Genomic DNA, 25,671 nt, shown 5'->3' on the forward strand with positions numbered 1-25,671 from the left:
TTATTAGTTAAAAAAAAATACGTAACTTAAGAATTAAATTACGTAACAAACTTTTATATTCTTATATTTTTGATTATATATATGAGGGGCTTGGTCCCCTCGTTAATACCTCGCTCTTCACACTAAATCTTGTTTTATCCCAATTCTTTAAGAATGACCCCTGAATCAGAAAGGCCGTAGAATAAATAGTTGAAATTATTTTAAAAAATTTTAGCATAAAGAGTGAAGTGTTTATCTCCTCCTAAATACCTCGCTCTTTATGCTAAAGTATTTTTAGAACCCCTCATATGCGTAATAATCTCTGTTCCTTTTTAAGTTTTAGTGCTTCTCCTTACTTTCAATTGAAAAAACTTTTTCATGTTTATATTTTCATTGTTTTTTTATAGTAATGCTAGAAATTCCTGCGCCCTTTTCATTGAATTTCTCTTCCCCCATGAAATATTCCTCCAAGGAAAGAGCCTCCCATATAGCCCCCTCCCCTGAACCCCACACCCAAACCAAAAAAATCCCCCTGATAACCTCGGTACACTTCCCAGTAACCATTACTGTATGTAAACATTGGTCAAAGTTTGTAGCTTGCAGCCCCTCCCCCAGGGACTGTGGGGGGTAAGTCATCCCCAAAGACATGGATTTCGACTATGCGGAACAAAATGGCTATCTCAAAATTTTGATCCGTTGATTTTGGGAAAAAAATGAGCGTGGGAGGGGGCCTAGGTGCCCTCCAATTTTTTTGCTCACTTAAAAAAGGCACTAGAACTTTTCATTTCCGTTAGAATGAGCCCTCTTGCAACACTCTAGGACCACTTGGTCGATACGATGACCCCTGGGGAAAAAAAAACAAAAAAACAAAAAACAAATAAACACGCACCCGTGATTTGTCTTCTGTAAAAAAATACGAAATTCCACAATTTTGTAGATTGGACCTTGAAATTTTTTCTATAGGGTTCTCTGATACGCTGAATGCGATGGTGTAATTTTCGTTAAGGTCCTATGACTTTTAGGGGGTGTTACCCCCTATTTTCCAAAATAAGGCAAATTTTCTCAGGCTCTTAACTTTTGATGACAATAACTAAACTTGATGAAACTTATATATTTGAAATCAGCATAAAAATCCGATTCTTTTGATATATCTTTTAGCATCGAAATTCCGTTTTTTAGAGTTTCGTTTACTATTGAGCCGGGTCGCTCCTTACTACAGTTCGTTACCACGAACTGTTTGATATGTGAAAACTTTTTCAAATTTTGAAAACGATACAGAAACCCTAGGAGCAATGTGTACAGAATTCAATAAAACAAAACTTACATTTGAAGCTAATGGTTAAAACTTGTTATCGAAACAGTGAATTGAGTAAACAAATTGCAAAAAAAAACACATTGCAAAACAAAATTGCAAAACAAATTGCATAAACGAAAATTGCAAGATGTTGGCCTCACATTGCAAAACCTTTACCTAAAAAAATAGACAAGCTAAAATAACGATATAAAACATCCGAGAAGCCTCGTACAGAGGCAGTCTTAGGGGAGGGACAGAGGGAGAACTTTCTCTGGGTGCAGAAATCTTAGGGGCACAAAATTTCAAATAAATATTTCAATGGTTATAATCAGTTTGTTATTTTGGAAATTTTATTTTTATTAAAATGAAGTAGAGGACACCATTACTAAGTGAAAATAATTAATAAAATGTAAATAAATAAAAATAATTAAGTAATAATTAATTGAATATTACATTAAAAATAAATTATTAATAAATTAACTAATTGAGAATAATTTTGTTAATAAATGAAAATTTTGTTGAAATTTGTCTAGAAAAGTTTGTGAAAGACAGGCGAGGGGGAACTAATAAAGATTTGCCTTGGGCGCATAATTGCCCATAACCGCCACTGAGCATAGTTTAGTTTATGTATCACAAAATTCCACAATATATGGACCACGTCTTAGTATGAATCGCCGTGTTAGGATAAAAGTATTGGAACTGAGTGGGCACTTTGGACGCAGCCTTTATTGAAACAAATGTCCTAACCTTTGCTTTGCAAAAAAATAATTTCATAAAACAAGAGGAAAATAAGAAAAAAAATCAAGAATAACAGATAAGCTAATGAATGTGCAAAACAACAACAAGAGAGCAAGAATAAAAAGACGTAAATAAAATGAAATCAAAACCAGAAATAATCAATACAAATATTTTAAACCCATTCTCTTTCAATATTTACTTCCTAAAAAGAAGAAAACAAAAGTAAAAGAAATCATTCCTTATTAAAAAAGATTCATTTAATCAACTTTCTATATTCTATATTCATGAATGTTCGCCATTCTGTTCGAGAATATTATAAATTCTTGGGGAAAATTCTCCGTTGTATGCTCAGACCAAAGCTTGAAACAAAGCTTAGCTCTGATAAATGTGACACATATAATGCAGATATATTTTTCAAACTCATTTAAGATGGTTTTCTACAGGCAATGATATTCTTCTTTTTTGAGAGTGTTATATTTATCTTTATTTTTTCCTGCTAAACATAATAAGACAATTCTTTGATCAATACCTGTTCTTCAATCTTCTGCCTCATGATTTTATTGCCATCGTAATAAGTTTTCAAATTTTAATGCTTCTTTTTAATTGAGTCAAAACATAAGTGAAACACCTTGATTGTTGCGTTTCATGAAATATAAAAGCAATATTATTTTCCTACGAGAGGTAAAAAGTAAAATTAAAACTAGTCATAGATAAAATAGATGAGTAATTAATAGAATCGATTTAAGTGCCGTTGGTGACTCTTCTCCATGTCCGTTGTGGGAGTCCACTTTTGTCAGTTTATCTGGCACATTCTACTGAAAATGATAAAATGATAAACTGAGAATGATAAAATGAAAAACTTTTTGTGACGAAGAAAAATAAATCTAAGATAATGCCAGCCAGTGAAAATTACAGAAGAATAGCATGCAAATATTTCGGTCTAAACCTCTGCTATTGTGCCATTTGGACTTCTTTCTTTATATTTTACTTGTTTTACTTCCATTATTTTGCTTATTTTATTATTTCAATCTTCCGTTATTTTATTATTTCCATTAAGTATTTCATTCCAACGCATTTGTGATTTCACTACCGAATGCCAGAAGTCTTCCCACCTTTGGTTATTTCTGTTTGTCCCTTGTTCGTAGTTTTCAAAGTGTGTTTTTATTTCTGTTGATTTTTACTCTGTCTTTTTCTTGGCTTTCTGACCAGTTTTTTTGTGATAGGTTATAAATAAAATGATGATGATGATGATGCTGATTTTATTTTACTTCATTATTTTATTTCCATTTTTGCACTAAGGGTGACTGAGTGGAGGTTTCAACCAACATATCTGCTAACAATTCTTCGTTTTTTTCACTGGCTCGAAAGATCCTTGTTTTTTCGTCGCTACAACATTTTATTTATTTTGGTACACTTCTGCCGTGGCGCAGATGTTCACACGGAGCATGAGATGTTTCTGAACAATTGACACAAAACATGTAGTGTATATGATTTTCTATACTGTCTTTTCAAAATGAAATTGACAGCCCCCTGAACTTTGACAGCCCCCTGTTGCGTCGAGGCAGAAGAGTGCCAGAATGAATAAAATTTATAAAGGAGAGAAAAACCTAGGATAGTTCCATCTAGGCCTGCGCTATTCTGTCATTTGGCCCTTTCATCTTTATATTTTACTCATAACTTCCATCGCTGTACTAAGAATAACTAAGCGGGTATTTTGACCAAAATATTTGCTAACTATTCCTCTTTTTTCACTAGCTGGAATTATCGTAGGGCATTCTCTTTGTTAAAATTCTATTCATTTTGGCACACTTCTGCCGCAACGAAGCTATTCACACCAAGCTCGAGACGTTTCTGCACAAGTGCCATACGCCACATGGCGCATGTGATTTTCAAAAGTAGATAATTCCTTGTTGACGCTATTTTGAGATCCTGGCTGGCATCAATACTGTATTTTTAAAATGATAGTTGAAGTTTGAGCGTAAAACACCTTTATTCTTTTCTTTTAATTCCATTGATTTTTCTGTTTCAATCAAAAACAAAGAGGCATGTTAAACAACTTGGAAGAACCAAAATTTAGCTCATATATAAAGTCGAGCTTATGACGAAGAGAAAATATGAATAGTAAAATTAAGCCTAAAACAAATAAATATTACAAGGTATAACAGAGTCATACTTTTAACTTTGTCAAAAGTATGACTTTGGACAATATTTATGGCGAAGAGAAAATATGAATAGTAAAATCAAGCCTAAAAGGAATAAATATTACAAGCTATAATACAGTCAAACTGTTGAAGTGGATTTTCTCCCCGTAGAATACCCATATTTTTGGGCTAATTCTATGAATTTATGTATTTTAGCTTTCCTCAAAATAAATGACTTTGCGCTTCAATATAGAATATTTTGTTTCTGTTGACACGTCTTAAAACTATCATCGGATATTTGCATTAATATCTCATATAAATCTATAAGATTTTTTCAAGTTTTGCATTTCCAAACCGTTTTATTAATTATTTCTTCTGGACAGAAACTTCTACACATATTAAGGTTTGGCATACAAAATTAATTTATACTTTATCAATGACTTTTTTTGGCAAAAATTTCATGCTATTTTAGTGTTTTCAAGATGAATTTATAAAGAGCATGTAGACATGAGCAGTAGCTCAAAAGCCAAGTCACTGAAAACCTTGTTTTTTGAAGCCCTCCAGCCTCCAGTATTCAGGTGAGGTTTCCAGTTAAGGTTCTCGGTTATTCCAATGGTGCCCGTTAATACGGTGCCGTTTAAACCCGCTGCCGTTTTCAAGAATTTTGAAGCTCTTTTTTTTGAATTTTTATAAATTTGTTTTCATCATTTAATATTGACCCACTGGCGTTTTCAAGGGTTTTAAACTTAAATTCTTTGCATTTGTAGGTGTATTTGAAAAGCCGTCTATTCAATAAATTTGTTTTTAGCCAGAACAAGACTTCGTTAAATGCAGAACCAAATATTCATCACTCATTAATGCAAAATCAAGGGGGGGATGTAAGACAGATTATTTCAGTTAGGGGTTATTTTATGTCAGTTGGATGAAGGAAGTATTTGCGGAGGTTTAGGCTCAAAAGTTAGCAATATTCTTGTTAGGAGACAATGAAAATCTAGAGCACTTTATAGGCTGTTGTAAGGAGAAGGAAGATTTGAGGGAGGAAATTTTGGGACTGAGGTTGGAGGTACGTAAGGAAGGAAAGAAGCTTTACATTAAAGGAAACTTTAGTGTACAACTACCGGCTGGGTATATGGAATTAGGAAGTATTTGTGAAAGCTTAGGCTCAGGAGTTGGTCATATTGTTGTCAAGTGTGAGGAAATCATGAAAATCTATAGCACTTTATATGATGGTGTAAGGAGCAGGAGGATTTGAGAGAAGAAATTTTGGGACTGGGGTAGGAGGTACGTAAGGAAGGAAAGAAGCTTTACATCTACCGGCAACTGCCGGTAGATGTAAAATGTCTGCAACTACCGGCTGGATATTAGGAACGTGCCCTTTTGTGTTTTGTCTTTTTTTGTAAGCTGATGTTTTTAATTTCTTTACCAAATATCTTTGTCCAATTTGTTTTTTGTCCTATTTTAGGAGACGAATGTCATTGTTCAGATTGGCACGGCTGTGTAATGGCTGAAACAATTGTAGGAAGAGAAAATGTTCAACCATATAAATTTTCTGAATGTTCTCTAACGGAATATGTTGAAAAACTAAGAAAAGGTCGAGGAATATGCTTGTTCAACAGGCCTAATCAGGTAAAATTCTCTTCTGATAGCTATTGATTATAATCCAGGTAGGCATTCTGATATTTTTCTCTGCTTCCTATTTTTAGACGTTTCCTGTCCGTAGTGCTCGAACAAAGTTATGTCGAAATTTTTTTTCTAAAAAGAACGAAATGTGAATGTCAAACAAAAATTAATATAATCCTCCGGAAAAAAGTTTGTTTTCTTTTCTTGGGAAGATTACTTTTTGAGTAAAATAGAACAGGTGGTTTGCTGTAAAAATCGAATTCGTTACAGCAATATATGAAAAAAGGACTTAGGCCACGCTGCCACATTATGCCAAAACGAGAAAAATAGCACAACAAAAGAAGTGTTAAGTCAAATAAAAATAACACAACAAAAAAGGATTAAATCAAAGAAAAATAGCACAACAAAAAGTGTTAAATCAAATAAAAATAGCACAACAAAAAAAGTGTTAAATCAAAGCCAGTTGGAAAAAGAGAACAGCACAAATTTTTTGGCATTGCTTCAAGAAGGCCTTTTATTTTCTCTTTTTAACGTATGTCGTTTTATATTGTTCAATGAACTTTGTCTATCTTTTTTTCTTTCTGCACTGAGAGCAGCCGAGTAAAGGTCGTTGCCAAAATATTTGCATTTTCTCTTTGTTCACTGACTGCGATTTACTTCGTTGTCCTACTTTTTCTACTACTTTTTCACAGAAGAAATTTTGCCCAACAAGTAAATTCACAATGGGTGAAAATGAAGAACCTTAACCGTCAAATGAGAATAGATTAATCAGAGCAGCTAAAGGAAAGTGCATTGAAAAATTGTCTGAAGCAATAAAAATCAAAACGAAGAAAAAGAATCGTGCGGTTAGATGGCAAGTGACATTGAGTATCAGACCAATTAAAAAATGGAAGTGAAAAATAGAAATACTTGCGGTAAGAGTACCTGCGACAAATGGGATCGAAACGAATTAGAAACAAACCTGAAGAATATAGAATTGTTTGGTTAGAAGACAAGGGAAACGAGGATCAAAGCGAAATAAAAAACAAAGAATTGTGTGGTTAGAAGACAAGCTAAAGCGAGAATCGGAAAGAGTCAAAAATGAAAGCAAAGAGCAAAGACATATTAAGATAGAAGACCAACGACGTTGCAATCTCCGAGGCTAACAAGCCGGGGCAGAAAACCCGATGCTAACCTGATAATTCTTTCTTTTTCACTTTCATTTTTATTCGTTCCTATGCTCGCTGTCACAGTTCTCCTAATCGCACAATTCTATGTTTTTCAATTCATTTCTAATTCGTTCTGATTCTCGCTGTCATAGGACTTCTAACAGCAAATGTATTTGTTCCTCACTTTCATTTTTTACGCGTTCTGACTTTCGCTGTCACTTGTCTTCTGGCCACAAATGTGTTTTTCTTCATTTTTGTTGTTGACTCGTTCTGATTCTCGCTGTCGTTTGTCTTCTAACGCAAGTGTCTTTGTTCTTTACTTTCATTTTTAATCCGTTTTGGTCCTCGTTGTTGCAAGTCTTCAAACAGCATTTTTCTTTCCTCTTCATTTTGGATTTTCATTATTTCAGACAATTTTCCAATGTCCTTTGCTTTAGCTACCCGTTTAGGTCTAGACTCATTTGATGGTCCAGGGCGTTAATTTTCACCTATTGGAAATTTATGTTGTTCAGCTCGTTTTCTTGGACTTAGCACGTTTGATAGTTCTTGTGTTTGGACAATTATTTTTCCAACGAATCATCATTTATAATTATTGCAAATCTGTGGGTTTTGATTCGTCCTCTTGTCAAACTTCCTTATAGTTATAAAACCCTTTTGAGATACTTCCTAATTCCATATACCCAGCCGGTAGTTGTGCACTAAAGTTTCCTTTAATGTAAAGCTTCTTTCCTTCCTTACGTACCTCTTACCTCAGTCCAAAAATTTCCTCCCTCAAATCTTCCTTCTCCTTACAAAAGCCTATAAAGTGCTCTAGATTTTCATTGTCTCTTAAAAAGAATATTGCCAACTTTTGAGCCTAAGCCTCCGCAAATACTTCCTTCATCCAACTGAAATAAAATAACCCCTAACTGAAATAATCTGTCTTACACCCCCCTCCCCTTGATTTTGCATTAATGAGTGATGAAAAATTTTGATCCGCTGACTTCGGGAAAAAATGAGCGTGGGTTGTCCCACACTCATTTTTTCCCATTTTTCGGTCAGTTAAAAATTACACTAGAACTTTTAATTTCAGTTCGAAAGAGCCCTATCATAATATTCTAGGACCACTGGGTTGATACAGTCACCCCTGGGTAAGAAAAAAACAAAAACAAATAAATAATTATCCATGATATTTCTTCTTGCAAAAAATATATAATTCCTCATTTTTCTAGATAGGAGCTTGAAAACTCTACAGTAGAGTCTTCTGATGCACTGAGTCTGATTTTGTGAGTCAGGTGGTGACCCCCTTTTTCACAAATAAAGCAAATCTTTTCAGACTCGTAAGTTTTGATAATAAGAATTAAACTTGATGAAACTAATATATTTAAAATCAGTATGAAAATTTGATTCTTTTTATATATCTTTTGGTATCAAAATTGTGTTTTCTTAAAGTTTCGGTTACTATTGAGCGGGATCGCTCCTTACTTACAGTTCATTACCTCTAACTGTTTGATTTTGTTTGTAGGAAAAGGACTGTCTTAGAGATTTCCAAACAGCAAAAATAATATGTATGAGGCGGGCTTTCGTTTGCTATTCCTCCTCTTCCTTGCTTTCAGAATGCTTTCGGGAACAAACACGGGAAAAAACAAGCTTTCTTGAGTTTATAGAGAGTTTAAATTGTATTCTGAAAGTTATTAATATCATGACCAGTGAAAGACTGCTGAAGGTTTCATAAATACGTCCTTTATTTACTGCACGCTGCTCCAGTCTTTTATTCTTTGCAGGCTAATTAAAGACTTTTCTACTCCTAAGAGATCATCCTTTGTTTGGGGTGGAATTTGTGTTTTCAGGAAAGTGCTAGTTAGCACGTATTCTACATTTAAGGGAAATATCAAGTGTCAGTTTATTTGAGCTACTTTTGAAGATATATGTCGCATAGACTGCGAAGACATAATGTTGTTCTTTTTAAGTTTCAAGTGTTCTCTTTACTTCCATAGGAAAAACTTCGCCCTTTTACTTTTATTTTGATACACTCTTTCGATTTTAAGTTTCTTTAATTTTAAAGATACTCTCCGAAAAAATAGGTTTTTAAAGAAATATAGGGAGCCATTTAAAAGCTAAGACGAATGCAAATGAAGTCCTATAAAAAGTCAAATTTATGACGGCCAGAATTTACTGTCAATGAATAATCGTCCCACCAGTGGTCAAGCCTAGGCAGTTTTAATAGGAAGCGTGGACTTCCGTTTGAGTTGATAGATATGTTCTGATATTTTGGAAACATGTGTATGATTCTTGAGTGGAGCCAAAAGGAATAAATTTTGCTGATCCTTCAGATAGAGCCCACAATGGGTCAGTCGGTATCAAGATTGCTACTCCTAGTGATTTTCACTGTTTCTAAATATATTTTATATTGCAAGAAAAGAAAAAATAAGTTTTTAAAGAAATATAGGGAGCCATTTAAATGTTAAGACGAATGCAAATTAAGTCCTATAAAAAGTCAAATTTATGACGGCCAGAATTTACTGTCAATGAATAATCGTCCCACCAGTGGTCAAGCCTAGGCAGTTTTAATAGGAAGCGTGGACTTCCGTTTGAGTTGATAGATATGTTCTGATATTTTGGAAACATGTGTATGATTCTTGAGTGGAGCCAAAAGGAATAAATTTTGCTGATCCTTCAGATAGAGCCCACAATGGGTCAGTCGGTATCAAGATTGCTACTCCTAGTGATTTTCACTGTTTCTAAATATATTTTATATTGCAAGAAAAGAAAAAATAAGTTTTTAAAGAAATATAGGGAGCCATTTAAATGTTAAGACGAATGCAAATGAAGTCCTATAAAAAGTCAAATTTATGACGGCCAGAATTTACTGTCAATGAATAATCGTCCCACCAGTGGTCAAGCCTAGGCAGTTTTAATAGGAAGAGTGGACTTCCGTTTGAGTTGATAGATTCGTTCTGATATTTTGGAAACATGTGTATGATTCTTGAGTGGAGCCAAAAGGAATAAATTTTGCTGATCCTTCAGATAGAGCCCACAATGGGTCAGTCGGTATCAAGATTGCTACTCCTAGTGATTTTCACTGTTTCTAAATATATTTTATATTGCAAGAAAAGAAAAAATAAGTTTTTAAAGAAATATAGGGAGCCATTTAAATGTTAAGACGAATGCAAATGAAGTCCTATAAAAAGTCAAATTTATGACGGCCAGAATTTACTGTCAATGAATAATCGTCCCACCAGTGGTCAAGCCTAGGCAGTTTTAATAGGAAGAGTGGACTTCCGTTTGAGTTGATAGATATGTTCTGATATTTTGGAAACATGTGTATGATTCTTGAGTGGAGCCAAAAGGAATAAATTTTGCTGATCCTTCAGCTAGAGCCCACAATGGGTCAGTCGGTATCAGGATTGCTACTCCTAGTGATTTTCACTGTTTATAAATATATTTTATATTGCATGAAAAGAAAAAATACTAAATCATCACATAAATCACTAGATTATTGAAGAAAATCACTAAATCAACCAAAGAACCACTAAATTCAAGTAATATTTTTTTACTGGGTGGCAACCCCGGTCTGTGTGTTTGAAAAATATAGTAAATTCATTTTTAAGGTTACTTATAAGTTAGCCTGTCCTAGAAACCGACTCCCTCGCATGTTCCTGTCATGAATTCACAACGTCCTTACCTTTCTAAATCATTTGGTTGTGACAAGCTTTATTTGTTTTTTCAGTTGGAGGATTTTGGAAAATGTGGAAACGGGATTGTTGACGAAGGGGAAGACTGTGACTGTGGAACCTTGGATGAGTGCCGTGAAACAGATCCATGCTGTGAAGCTGTGACATGCAAGTTGAAGGCAGATGCGGAATGTTCAACAGGACCCTGCTGTGATAACTGTCAGGTAATTTGAAGTACTAAGGAAATAATTCATCTGATTCTGTTAATAGGTTAAAATTGAAAATAATATTTTACACACATTTTAGAAAATTGAGTGTTCATTTTTTAATATGAAATTTCCATAGATATTAATGCAGTTTTTGGTAGTAGCCAGTGCAAAAAAAAAAACATAATTGTGGCTGAAAAATTGGCAAAAAAAGCTAAAGCTATATTACACCAAACAGCTTAAGAATATGTAATATCCCACTGGAGGTGGAGCTGTCTTTGGGAATCAAGAGGCAAACACTGTTTACATTTTCACGGGCGAAATACATTTTAAACTTAACAGGTTAGTTTTTATTATTTATTTTTTACACTTTTTAGTTTTAAAGCTTCATAGCTTTGAAACTACTCAAAGAAAATGCCAGAAATTCAAGCTTACTTACACATAAGTAGTTCTGGCATAGTCGTATTTTTGTAGGTGTAACAACCTAGTTATAACCAATGCAGTATTTGGTCATAAAATTACCCATAAATTAACGTTGTATTCACATGATGGTAAGACAGCAAACCTTGTTGATTATGTTAATGTAAACCAAAGACAGGGTATTTATGTTGTTGATAGACTCCAGGATGAGAATTTGAAAGATACTTTCAAGGAACTCCTGAACACTAAACTGGAGAGTTTAAAATTTAACAATGTAGAAGATGGAGGGATTTATTTTAGGAAAACAATTTGTGAAGTTGCTGCTGGTGTCTTAGGGAAGAAAGTTTGGAACGCAGCTGAAAATATTATTCAAAAGGCTTTATGTTTAATAAAGAGGAGAAGGGGCTTGTAAAAGAATTATCTAGGTAAAAAATTGCATAAAAATTGCTGAGGATCTGGAAGATGAAGCTAGACGACATAATAGTAGCCTAAATTATTGAATAAATCGAGAGGGAGTAGTCAATCCAGACTTGTCCCAGTTAAAGATTGGAACAGGGCCACTAATAGTGATAAGAAAAGAGTTAAAAAGAGATGGACAGAACATTTTGGGAATGTGTTAAACCAAAACAGAGTTGGAGGAAAAAATACAAAGGAAAATGTAAAATTTTGTAATACCTTTGATGGGAAAAAAGATTGTTGTGAGGACAAATTAGAAATAGTACTAAAAGAATTAAAAAATATTAAGCCATGGGTGCTGACACTGTGGCAAATAAGTTTTTTAAGTATGGCAGCTCTGAGGTTAGAAATAAAATAATGAAGATGATGAATATGATTTTTTTTAAAGGGGAAGTACCTAGGTTAATTATTGAGAAGTGCCTGAGTAATCAAGCACCTACAGTCCTCAGTTTTCTAGATTATGAGCAAGCGTTCGGTACTGTTGATAGATAGCTTTAGTAAAGGTCTTATGCTTGTATGGTAGGCTATACTAGACAAATACATTTAAGTGGTAAGTGCTATATACGAGAATGCAACTGCTATGGTTAAGGTAGGAAATGAGGTTAGCAGCTGGTTTCGTATTAAATTAGAAGTTAAGTAGAGTTTGTTCTATCCCCATTTATATGGATCATTTTGATGGGTTTTCTATTAATGAGCACAGGAAAGGTAAAGGGAGAACTCGAAATGAAATGGAAAGGAAAATATTTTCCTGCAGTTAGATTATGCTAATGAATTTAGCATCCTAGATAAAAGTGTGAGCAAAAGGAACGAACTCGTAGTTATTTTAATGATAATAATATTTTATTTTTAACCCACTAAAAAACAACAAAACACAAGCGGAGTACTAGGAAAACAGAATCATGAAGAAACTTCAACATGCACAAATATAATGCACAATCACGAATGGGAAAATAATCAAACAACCGGTGGAAACAACCTAGAGAAAAAACAGCATTATCAGCTAAAACAAAATTAAATCCTTCGAATGACTCAGAAATTATCCTTGGCACCGTATTTACTAGCAATGGCATGATTAAGGTAAGATTGAGGTAAATAAGGCAGGTATTTGAGATACTGGAAGTTAACTACTCAACCAAACATATATAAAATGGAGTGGTCACAAAATGTACTATTAAGAGTGCTCGAAATGAATAACGGCCACGATTAACGACGATTTACCCGTAGCCTATCTGGCGCTTTTGTTTAATGTCGACAAGACCTGTAGTAACTCAGCTGGACTACTTGCTAATGCCCGAGTCCCATTCTACCCGCTATGTCCTGGTGCTTTCTGATATTTAACTTGTTTGGATTTGAATGTCTATCATTTCCGTATCATTGAATGCTTAAAATGTGCTGAAGAAGTTGTTGTCCCTCTTATCCGAGTGCGTTCTAATCCACGTAGTGCTATCTGGAAAGAAGGTCCTAAATAAAAAGCCCTCAAGATTCATGATAAAAAGTGGCCGAGGATATGGATCACCTGCGGCCGTCCAAAGAGAGGACAATTATTTGATTTAAAACAAATGTCTAACCTGCATTTTAAACGGTATTTAGGCAGTGATCGCTATAAAGGCTCTGAGCTTCCTAAATATGCAACTCAATGGAGACGTGTTATCAAATCAACCAAGATGAATCGGTATGCAGACAGTGGTGTTTGTGTTTTCAGTGGCGCCCTCCTATTTTGAAACAAGGAAAAGACCCCTTGAATTAAAATACTTATAGACCAATTACAGTTGCCTGCAATCTAAGTAAGATATTTGAATATGTTCTTCTGCCACACATCAATACAAACTGTGAGCTTGACGTGACACAGTTCGGATTCAAATGACGTCCTGGTTGTCAACATGCTCATCGCGCACTTGCTACTCTATTACAAGATGCTCAGAGCAACGATCATATGCTTAATATTTGTAAGCTTCACTTCAATACATTTGATTGTGCTTGCCATGCCGAGCTTTGGCAGACTCTAGCTGTATCAGAAGCTGATACATCAATTATTTTATTGCTGTGTTTCTGGTATGGTGATTCATATGCTAGACTGAAGATGCAGTCATGTGTTTTCGGAAATATCCCTGTTAAGTCAGGCGTTCACCACGGTGGAGTTTTATCCCCATATTTATTCAAAATCTGCATTAATCATGTGTTGAATAATATCAAATATACCTGTTTTCTAGGATACAGCGATATCTCCCACGTTGCTTACGCAGATGGTATATTTTTGATTAGCAGAACGATATCATGCCTGGTGCTGTGAATTGATTTTGTTTCTCATCTTTTTTGTAATATTGGATTAACACTGGATATTGATAAATGTGACTATGTGACATTCAATGTAAAAATCACCAGCTACAGTTTTTGCACTGTCTTCTTCGGATCTTCTTCAATTCTATGTGTGAATGTTATTAAGTGGCTTGGTATCCATATTTGCAGTACGCTCTCTGGGCTCCGTAAAAAAGCTCTTGTCGACATTAAACAAAAGCGCCAGATAGGCTACGGGTAAATCGTCGTTAATCGTGGTCGTTATTCATTTCGAGCACTCTTAATAGTACATTTTGTGACCACTCCATTTTATATATGTCTGGTTGAGTAGTTAACTTCCAGTATCTCAAGTACCTACCTTATTTACCTCAATCTTACCTTAATCATGCCATTGCTAGTAAATACGGTGCCAAGGATAATTTCTGAGTCATTCGAAGGATTTAATTTTGTTTTAGCTGATAATGCTGTTTTTTCTCTAGGTTGTTTCCACCGGTTGTTTGATTATTTTTCCGTTCGTGATTGTGCATTATATTTGTGCATGTTGAAGTTTCTTCATGATTCTGTTTTCCTAGTACTCCGCTTGTGTTTTGTTGTTTTTTAGTGGGTTAAAAATAAAATATTATTATCATTAAAATAACTACGAGTTCGTTCTGTTTGCTCACACTTTTATCTAGGATGCTAAATTCATTAGCATAATCTAACTGCAGGAAAAATTTTCCTTTCCATTTCATTTCGAGTTCTCCCTTTACCTTTCCTGTGCTCATTAAGAGAAAACCCTTCAAAATGATCCATATAAATGGGGATAGAATAAACTCTACTTAACTTCTAATTTAATACGAAACCAGCTGCTAGCCTCATTTCCTACCTTAACCATAGCAGTTGCATTCTCGTATATAGCACTTACCACTTAAATTTATTTGTCTAGTATAGCCTACCATACAAGCATAAGACTTTTACTAAAGCTATCTATCAACAGAACCGAACGCTTGCTCATAATCTAGAAAACTGAAGACTGTAGGTGCTTGATTACTCAGTCACTTCTCAATAATTAACCTAGGTAATTCCCCTTAAAAAAAAATCATATTCATCATCTTCATTATTTTATTTCTAACCTCAGAGCTGCCATACTTAAAAAACTCATTTGCCACACTGTCAGCACCCATGGCTTAATATTTTTTAATTCTTTTAGTACTATTGCTAATTCTTCCTCACAACAATCTTTCTTCCCATCAAAGGTATTACAAAATTTTACATTTTCCTTTGTATTTTTTCCTTCAAATCTGTTTTGGTTGAACACATTCCCAAAATGTCCTGTCCATCTCTTTTTAACTCTTTCCTTATCACTATTGGTGGCTCGGTTCCAATCTTTAACTGGGACAAGTCTGGATTGACTACTCCCTCTCGATTTATTCAATAATTTAGGCTACTATTATGTCGTCTAGCTTTACCTTCCAGATCTTCAGCAATTTTTATGCAATTTTTTACCTAGATAATTTTTTTACAAGCCTTTTCTCCTCTTTATTAAACATAAGGCCTTTTGAATAAAATTTTCAGCTGCGTTCCAAACTTTCTTCCCTAAGACACCAGCAGCAACTTCACAAATTGTTTTCTTAAAATAAATCCCTCCATCTTCTACATTGTTAAATTTTAAACTCTCCAGTTTAGTGTGCAGGAGTTCCTTGAAAGTATCTTTCAAATTCTCATCCTGGAGTCTATCAACAACATAAATAACCTGTCTTTGGTTTACATTAACATAGTCAACAAGGTTTGCTGTCTTACCATCATGTGAATACAACGTTAGTTTATGGGTAATTTTATGACCAAATACTGCATTCGTTATAACTAGGTTGTTACACCTACAAAAAAACGACTATGCCAGAACTACTTATGTGTAAGTAAGCTTGAATTTCTGGCATATTCTTTGAGGAGTTTCAAAGCTATCAAGCTTTAAAACTAAAAAGTGTAAAAAATAAATAACAAAAACTAACCTGTTAAGTTTAAAATGTATTTCGCCCGTTGATTCATCAGTGGTTCTCAAATTTCTGTTTTTGGAGTTTCGATTGCTATTGGACCAAGTCACTCCTTATATAGAATTCGTTGCCACGACGTGTTTGAATAAACAAAATTAGTCAAGTCAGTTAAACGAACATCTTTAATCTGTGTCTATGTTTATTACAAAATTCAGTCCAATTCTCCCCAATTATGTCCAACTTATTATAAATTGCATGTAACGTGATGAACAAATGCGTTAACTCACGAGCTAATACTGCTGAAATTGCAAAGCTATATAAATCGCTGTTCAATAGTTCTAGATCGAATGTCTATAGAATCCCACTCAATAGAATTTTGGTCATCTTCACACCACAAAATGGCAAAAACTGCTATTTTTTACGCATCGAAATCTTCTAGTTAGACTTATCCTTGCTCATGGATCTGGTTAAAAACCTCACAGTCCTATGGTGGCGCTGTAAGTTTGATCTCAGCTCGGTAATACGTAACCAAGTGTTCGAGCTTATCTGTAGCAACGCAAGGCTGACGCAAGGAGCTTAGTAGCCAAAATGCGTTCCTAATCCAATGCATGCATACATTCTTTTACACTTAGGTCTTGAGAAAAGATACAGAGACCCGAGCTCAATGATTTTTGAGACAGCATAAGCTAAGTAAGTGGAATACAAATTTGGTTTACGAGAGCTCACTTAAGGAGGAATAAGACACCGTACAATGTACTAAATAATCATATTATGGAACAAATCTCTACTCAAGGACTAATGCAAATGCTTAATATTATCGACAGTTAAGTAGAAATTTCTTTTTGATAGATTTATAGTGGGTGTAGAGTAACTACAGATCTACAGCTAAAGAAACGAAACTGTAAGTTTGTTAATTAAATTAACAAATTTCATTAAATTAATCAATTATGATTTTTTTTAATTAAATTTTGTAATAAAAAACTGATCATTAATTAATTAATTAAAATTAATTGATTTATTATTAATTATTAATATAATAATTAATTTCATTTTATCAATTAATTGAATTTATTATGAAATTAATTAAATTTCTTAATTAAAATTAAGGTGATGCAGTCAAATTTCGTTCTCTCAAGATCACAGCAGTATTAATTATAGTAACCGTTTTTGGATGAGACTAAAAACTGCACATTCCAGTTACTATTCAGATTTTGGGAAGACACTGGGAATTCGATCTTCATATAACAGACGAAGTCATGTCACGTCATATAACAGTTGGAATCAAGTTTGACTCTATCAAGATCAAAGCAGCTAGTGTAATAGTCGGATTAGAGTATATCATGATATAACATTAAAGTTGGAAAAGCTATACAAGAAGCTTTCAGGTACTGCTCTGGATGGGCTTTCTCCACCTAATAATATTGTAAAATATTTTCTATAATTATCTTTCGTTGGTTGACCGTCTTTTTTTCTTATTTTTTTGCGAATTTCATTTCTTGTTTGCATTTAATGTTGTTTTTTTTATTTCCCTGTAGTTCGTTTGTGTGTGTGTCATTATTTAATTTTTTGTGTTTATTTAATGTAAAATTAACGACATTTTATGTCTTCAAAAGCATCATCTCCCTGCTGTCACTGTCCATTCAATGCAAAGGAGCAGTGCGCATTATTTGTTCACTACCAACACCCAGCAAAACAGAGAGAGGCCCTCTTCTGGTCTAGCTTGCATCGTTAAGCAGAGTTTGTCAGATCTTTCACCTTCCATCAAAAAATCTAATTATACTCTTGTCGCAATAAAAATAAGTGATTGTGTGCTCATCAATATTTACCTGCCATATGACCTAAAACGCATTGCTTTTCTCGCTCGGTTTTCCAGCGCGTGCTCGTCTGTGAAGAATCTTGTCACAGAGATAGAACATTGTGGATACAAATGGTTATTCATCAGTAATTTAACTCTGATTGACTTAATCAGTCCACGCGTAAAGACGAAGTCTTAGATTCCCTCCCAAATTATTATCGAATCGTGGAAAAAGACCTTAATCACATTACTATGGGTTGTACCAGCTTACAACCCATCAAAAGTTACGAGCCTGAGAAAATTTGCCTTAATTAAGAAAATAGGGGGAAACACCCCCCAAAAGTCGTAGAGTCTTAATGAAAATGACACCATCAGATTCAGCGTATCAGAGAACCCTACTGTAGAAGTTTCAAGCTCCTATCTACAAAAATGTGGAATTTTGTATTTTTTGCCAGAAGACAAATCACGGGTGCGTGTTTATTTGTTTTTTTTTGTTTTGTTTTTTTTTGTTTTTTTTCTTTTCTTTTTCCCAGGGGTCATCGTATCGACCAGGTGGTCCTAGAATGTCGCAAGAGGGATCATTATAACAGAAATAAAAAGTTCTAGTGCCTTTTTTAAGTGACCAAAAAAATGGAGGGCATCTAGGCCCCCTCCCACGCTCATTTTTTTCACAAAGTCAACGAATCAAAATTTTGAGATAGGCATTTTGTTCAACAAAGTCGAAAATCATAATAACTATGTCTTTGGGGATGACTTACTCCCCCACAATCCCTGGGGGAGGGGCTGCAAGCTACAAACTTTGACCAATGTTTACATATAGTAATGGTTATTGGGAAGCGTACACACGTTTTCAGGGGAATTTTATTTTGTTTTGGGGTGGGGCTGAGGGTAGAGGGCTATGTTGGAGGATCTTTCCTTGGAGGAATCTGTCATGAGGGAAGAAAAATTCAAAGAAAAGGGCGCAGGATTTTCTAGCATTACTATACGAAAACAATGAAAAATAAACATGAAAAGTTTTTTCAAATGAAAGGAAGGAGTAGCATTGAAACTTAAAACAAACAGAGATTATTACGCATATGAGGGGTTTTAAAAATACTTTAGCATAAAGAGCGAGGTACTTAGGAGGAGATAAATACCTCGCTCTTTATGCTAAAGTATTTTTAGTAATTTCAACTATTTATTCTACGGCCTTTCTGATTCAGGGGTCATTCTTAAAGAATTGGGACAAAACTTACGATTTAGTGTAAAGAGCCAGGTATTAACGAGGGTACAAACCCCCTCGTATACATAATTAAAATATAAGATTATGAAAGTTCGTTACGTAAGTTAATTCTTAAGTTACGTATATTTTTTACTAATAAAAACATTCGTTAAAAATTAAAATTTCTAGTTGCCTTTTTAAGTAACCGAAAAATTGGAGGGCAACTAGACCTCCTTCTCCACCCTTTATTTCTCAAAATCGTCTGATCAAAACTAAGAGAAAGCCATTTAGCCAAAAAAGAATTAATATACAAATTTCATTTTAATAATTTATGAGCGGAGAGCCAAAACCAAACATGCATTAATTCAAAAACGTTAAGAAATTACATAAAAAAAACTAATTTTTCTAGCTGAAAGTAAGGAGCGACATTAAAACTTAAAACGAACAGAAATTACTCCGTATATGAAATGGGTTGTCCCCTCCGCAGTCACTCGCTCTTTACGCTAAAGTTTGACTCTTTGCCACAATTCTACTTTTTAAAACAATTAAAAGCTTGAGCGTAAAGAGCGAGGGATTGTGGAAGAGACAACCCATTTCATATATTGCGACAAAAGTATAATTAGATTTTTTGATGGAAGGTGAAAGATCTGACAAACTCTGCTTAACGATGCAAGCTAGACCAGAAGAGGGCCTCTCTCTGTTTTGCTGGGTGCTGGTAGTGAACAAATAATGCGCACTGCTCCTTCGCATTGAATGGACAGTGACAGCAGGGAGATGATGCTTTTGAAGACATAAAATGTCGTTAATTTTACATTAAATAAACACAAAAAATTAAATAAGGACACACACACAAACGAACTACAGGGAAATAAAAAAAACAACATTAAATGCAAACAAGAAATGAAATTCGCAAAAAAATAAGAAAAAAAGACGGTCAACCAACGAAAGATAATTATAGAAAATATTTTACAATATGATTAGGTGGAGAAAGCCCATCCAGAGCAGTACCAGAAAGCTTCCTGTATAGCTTTTCCAACTTTAATGTTATATCATGATATACTCTAATCCGACTAAAACACTAGCTGCTGTGATCTTGATAGAGTCAAACTTGACTCCAACTGTTATATGACGTGACATGACTTCATCTGTTATATGAAGACTGAACTCCCAGCATCTTCCCAAAATCTGAAGTAACTGGAATGTGCAGTTCTTAGTCTCATCCAAAGACGGTTACTATAATTAATACTGCTGTGATCTTGAGAGAACGAAATTTGACTGCATCACCTTAATTTTAATTAAGAAATTTAATTAATTTCATAATAAATTCAATTAATTGATAAAATGAAATTAATTATTATATTAATAATTAATAATAAATCAATTAATTTTAATTAATTAATTTATAATCAGTTTTTTATCTAATTTTGTAAAAAATTTAATTTTGAAAAAAATTTCATAATTCATTAATTCAATGAAATTTGTTAATTTAATTAACAAACTTACAGTTTCGCTTCTTTAGCTGTAGATCTGTAGTCACTCTACACCCACTATAAATCTATCAAAAAGAAATTTCTACTTAACTGTCGATAATATTAAGCATTTGCATTAGTCCTTGAGTAGAGATTTGTTCCATAATATGATTATTTAGTACATTGTACGGTGTCTTATTCCTCCTTTAGTGAGCTCTCGCAAACCAAATTTGTATTCCACTTACTTGGCTTATGCTGTCACTAAAATCATTGAGCTCGGGTCTCTGTATCTCTTCTCAAGACCTAAGTGTAAAAGAATGTATGCATGCATTGGATTAGGAACGCATTTTGGCTACTAAGCTCCTTGCGTCAGCCTTGAAGTGCGTTGCTACAGATAAGCTCGAACACTTGGTTACGTATTACCGAGCTGAGATCAAACTTACAGCGCCACCATAGGACTGTGAGGTTTTTAACCAGATCCATGAGCAAGATTTCGATGCGTAAAAAATAGCAGTTTTTGCCATTTTGTGGTGAAATATACAACACTCTTGGCTTGAAGACGACCAAAATTCTATTGAGTGGGATTCTATAGACATTCGATCTAGACCTATTGAACAGCGATTTATATAGCTTTGCAATTTCAGCAGTATTAGCCCGTGAGTTAACGCATTTGTTCATCACGTTACATGCAATTAATAGAAAGTTGGGCATAATTGGGGAGAATTGGACTGAATTTTGTAATAAACATAGACACAGATTAAAGATGTTCGTTTAACTGACTTGACTAATTTTGTTTATTCAAACACGTCGTGGCAACGAATTCTATGTAAGGAGTGACTTGGTCCAATAGCAATCGAAACTCCAAAAACAGAAATTTGAGAACCACTGATGAATCAACAAGTTTTCTTATGCTGATTCCAAATATATAAAGATTATCAAGTTTAATTTTCCATATTAAAAGCTACGAGCCTGAGAAAGCTTTTCAAATTTTCAAAAAAGGTGGAAAGATCCCAAAAAGTCAAGCGATTTTGATAAAAATCACACCATTAAATTAAGTATATTAGAGAACACTACTTCAGAGGTTTTAATATCCCACCGAAAAAATGTGAATTCTTTATTCTTTGGCAGAAAGATCATGGGTGAGTGTTGAGTGTTGAGTTTCTGTATTTTTACAAATAAAATCAATCCAGTGGTCCTAAGGATAAATGGTTAATATAGACATTTATCTTAATACTTCTTTTAATTAAGTTGATTCAAATAGTTTTTCCAGAAATAAAGTTTAGTGATGTATAATTTTGAATTGGAGTGTTGAGTTATTGTGTAGGTAAGGGGGTTCAGATACCTAAAAGGTCGCATTTCAATGCCCAAATTATTTAACCCTCCATGAGCCTTTAGAATAAATGTAGAAATGAATATATATAAGGGGGTAGAAATTAATCTCCCATCACTCTTGCCTAAGTAAAGGCATTGCGTTAAGATACCTCCTTCCTTGCTGAATAAATATGTCACCGATATTTTAAAAATTCGTTTTAACGAATTGTGAGTAAGGAGGGACCTGACCCAACTGTAATCGAAACTCTAAAAAACAGAATTTTGGTAACAGTAGTTGCATCGAAAGAAACGTTTTTTTATGCTGATTCTAGTTATACAATATTTAGTCTAATTTGTTCATAAAAGACATAGTTTAGTGTTACCCATTGAAAGGTACGAGCCTGAGAAAATTTGTCAGATTTTGGAAAATGGGGGAACACTGAAGTCAGGAACTCTTGATGAAAATCAAACCCTCTTTTTCAGCATATGAGAGATTCCTACTGTAAGAGTGTCAAGCTCCCATTTGCGAAAATATAAAATTTTCTATTTTTTGCCAGAAGGAAGGTCATGGATATGTGTTTGCTTATCTTTTCCCTAGGGCCGATAGTATTGAATTAATGGTCCTAAAATATTGGGAAATTTCTCATTAGAAAGAAAATTAAATGATCCAGCGCCTTTCTAGAGTAAACAAATATACTGGAGGCCAACTAGCCTCCTTCCACGCCCTTTTCTCCAAAATCGTCTGATCAAAATATTGAGGTCGTCATTTTGTTTATCATAGTCGAAATAACCATCTTTGGGGATGACATAACCCCCCGGAGTCCCAGGAGAAATGGCTGAAAGCAATGAAAGTTGTCCATTGTTTACGTATAGTATTTGTAAGTGTAAATGGAAAGTGGATTTCTTTTGGGGGGTAGAGGGGTATTTTTGTTTCAGGGATTTTTCAAGGGAATAACTTTTCGTGGGGCAATTTCCCACAGAAATAGAATCCAAAACAAATTAATAGAAATGAAAAAAAGTAAAGCAAAGAAATATAATAAAGATAAAATAAAACTTTCAATAAAAAATAGACCAAAATTGAATCAAAAATATAGTTTATGACATAAGAGGATTTGGTACCTGAAAGAATCATCCTAGCTTGTCCATTATAAAATTTTTTCAAGATTGATTGGCCAAACTAATTAAAATTAATTGGTCGTTTTAGAGGTTAGATCAGAGATCTGTATATACGACAGAAAACTAAAAGCCAACACTGCACTCCCCGAAGTCTTAGAAAAAAAACTCATTCAACTCCTCCCGTTTTGAGTCGAAGATAGGGATATTCAGATTAAACGAAACCTACAAATTAAACGAATATCTGCAAAGAAACACAAAAAAATCAGATTGAGAGAAAAGCGACAGAGAGAAATGTGACAGCCTTGAGGGTTTTCTGTGGTGCAACCCACTTTGATTGAAAACCTTGCCGACAAAAATTTCATAGTTTTTTCAATTAAATTTCATAGTCAAATTACGAATTCCCAATAAATTTTAAAGAAAACTTTCAAACTTTCATGGCCGAAAGTTTGAATTTGCTTCACGTCAAATTGATAAGTATTGTTACTTAAAGCAAGTTAAAAAAAGAAAATAGCTTAGATGAAATAAATTAAAGGCTTATTTCGAAAAATCTCTTTAATATCATACAGATTCAAGACAAAAGGCAGTGACGGTAGTCCTCTCTAACCAAATTGGAAGAATAAATGACCTGCCAGAAGTGCATTAGAGTCTATTGTTTTGACAGGAAATACTCTTACTAAAGACCTCATATTTAGGGTCTAGAAGTAAAGCTAGAATATGAAAGACAGGAAATTTGCTATAACAAAACTAAGCACTAGGGGAAGTCAAACCCATCACTTTCTACAAACGGGACTTGGTGGATATTTGGAGCTGGGGGGTTCTGGTATATTTGTCGTCGGTGTACGCCACAAAGGCCGTAAAAATAATGGCTTTTAATTTTTCAAAAAAAATAAAGGAAATCAAATCTATATGATAGGGATTAAAAACTGTAGCTTTGAACATATTACAGTTGAAATAGTTTGGTGCTATTAACTGTTGATAATAATAGTAGTATAAATAATTCTGTAGAATAAAAATATTGCTACTGTCCGTTCGTTGGGATTATAACGTACAAATTAAGGATTACATCATACAACAATCCGTTTGAACGTGCCATATGATAGATAATTCAGATTTATTGATAGGTGAACAATCGGGGTATTTAAACTTAATTACTGTTATATTACTCTTGCAAAATTTTGATTTTATTTTGATTTGATTTTGTTTTGTAATCTTGCTTTGTGGTGAGAAAATCTACATAGAATCTCGGGTTACGCAAACTTAAGTTAAATTATCAACAATTAAATATAGCCACAATAAAAAAGATATCTGAACAAGTAGTTAATAAGCTTAAATATTAAGTTAATAACTTTTTTTATAGAAGCCTTTTGTGCTTGATCAGAGTTTGATGTCGATCTCCGTTCCATATTTTAGTTTATGAACAGTTGACTTAAAATGATTATAAATAATTGGCTTATAATACTGCTACTACTACTGATAATAAGTCACCTCAGCACCTCAGCTGCCTGAGGCTAACACAGTCATGCATGCTCCTCCCCCAACCCAATCTATTCAAGGCCTTCCTCTTTACATCCTCCCATGAAGTTACCATTTTCTTTAAATCTTTATCTATGACATCCTCCCCCCTCCCCAGACGAGGACGACCTGCTTTCCGATTAGCCCCAGACGGTTGGCCAATATGGACAACCTTCGGCAATCTGTCATCCTTCATCTTCAGAATGTGGCCTAGCCATCTCAACGTTTCTTTCATTATAGCCCTTGAAAGTGGGATTGAACTAGATTTTTCGTACAACCTACTGTTTGAAATGCTGTCAGTCAGCAGGGTACCCAGAACAATCCGTAGGCAATTTTTATGTTGAATTTTAGAAAATTTCTAGTGTGAAATTCGGTTACTAGTAAGAAAACATGGAAAACTTTGGAATATGGTTAGACCTATAGTTATAAATCTCACTGTCTTCCGCTACTTTCTATTTAAACTCAGGATTTTTTACCCCAGCCTGAAATTGGCACCCGTTCAGTGGGGGGGGCAGTCTCCCACTGGCTGAATGATGCTGCCTTATTTTTTTATGTTTTTGCTTTTAGATTTCTATTATGAAGCATTGGAAGTGCCGATTAGACCATGTAAGCCCCCCCTCTAAGATTCAGCTTATAGCTGACCATGCCAAGTGTGGTGGCACATTGGATTGATGCTCTGATTGACAGAACGTAGCCTGGGATTCGATTCTAGCCACCACAAGGTGGGGCTACTGGGTTTCTACCTGTCAATCAAAAATAGGCCCTGGAGCTGAAACATTAAGATTAACCTTTCGACACGTGTCAATACTTTAATATTCCTATTTAAAGTTAGAAATATTGCTTCTTTTCTTCTTTATCTAAACCAATTTCCTTTGTTTTAGTTGAGATCCCGAGGATACCTTTGTCGGGATAGTTTAAACGAGTGTGATCTGCCGGAGTTTTGCACTGGCAAGTCAGGGCAATGTCCAATGGATATTTACAAGAAAAATGGACATTCCTGTGGTGATGACGGGTATTGTTTTCGGGGAGAATGTCCAACAACCAATGCTCAGTGTTACAACCTTTGGGGATTTGGTAATGTACCTTATTTACACAATTATGTTTAGATGGTTCATTTTAAGGTCATGTGCATTTCTGAAGGAATATCCAATAATTTTTTTTTTAAATATTTATTCTCTTCCTAACTTAGTTTTTAATTTTGTGGTCAAATGAAAATATTCGGGTTGAACGAAAAGCAGATACGAAAGAGAAAGTGAGTTGTCGATTGTGTATTAAACGCAAAAACTAGATAATTATATAGAATATTACGAAATTGCGAGAAGTAAAGTAAACACTTTGGATTTTTCT

The 25,671-nt window shown here is 34.2% G+C and overlaps 1 protein-coding gene across 2 annotated transcripts in view; it reads left to right on the forward strand.

The window, feature by feature from the left end:
- LOC136038862 (disintegrin and metalloproteinase domain-containing protein unc-71-like) overlaps positions 1-25,671 on the forward strand; it is a 237,913-nt gene that overhangs the window by 52,542 nt on the left and 159,700 nt on the right. For both annotated transcript variants that reach the window (XM_065722314.1, XM_065722315.1), the window contains exons 4-6: positions 5,615-5,778; positions 10,630-10,797; positions 25,206-25,398. In XM_065722314.1, coding sequence (XP_065578386.1) covers positions 5,615-5,778; positions 10,630-10,797; positions 25,206-25,398 — 525 coding nt within the window. The remainder of the gene's footprint in view (positions 1-5,614; positions 5,779-10,629; positions 10,798-25,205; positions 25,399-25,671) is intronic.

This window comes from Artemia franciscana, chromosome 18 (assembly GCF_032884065.1).
Source record: "Artemia franciscana chromosome 18, ASM3288406v1, whole genome shotgun sequence".
Taxonomy (NCBI): domain Eukaryota; kingdom Metazoa; phylum Arthropoda; class Branchiopoda; order Anostraca; family Artemiidae; genus Artemia; species Artemia franciscana.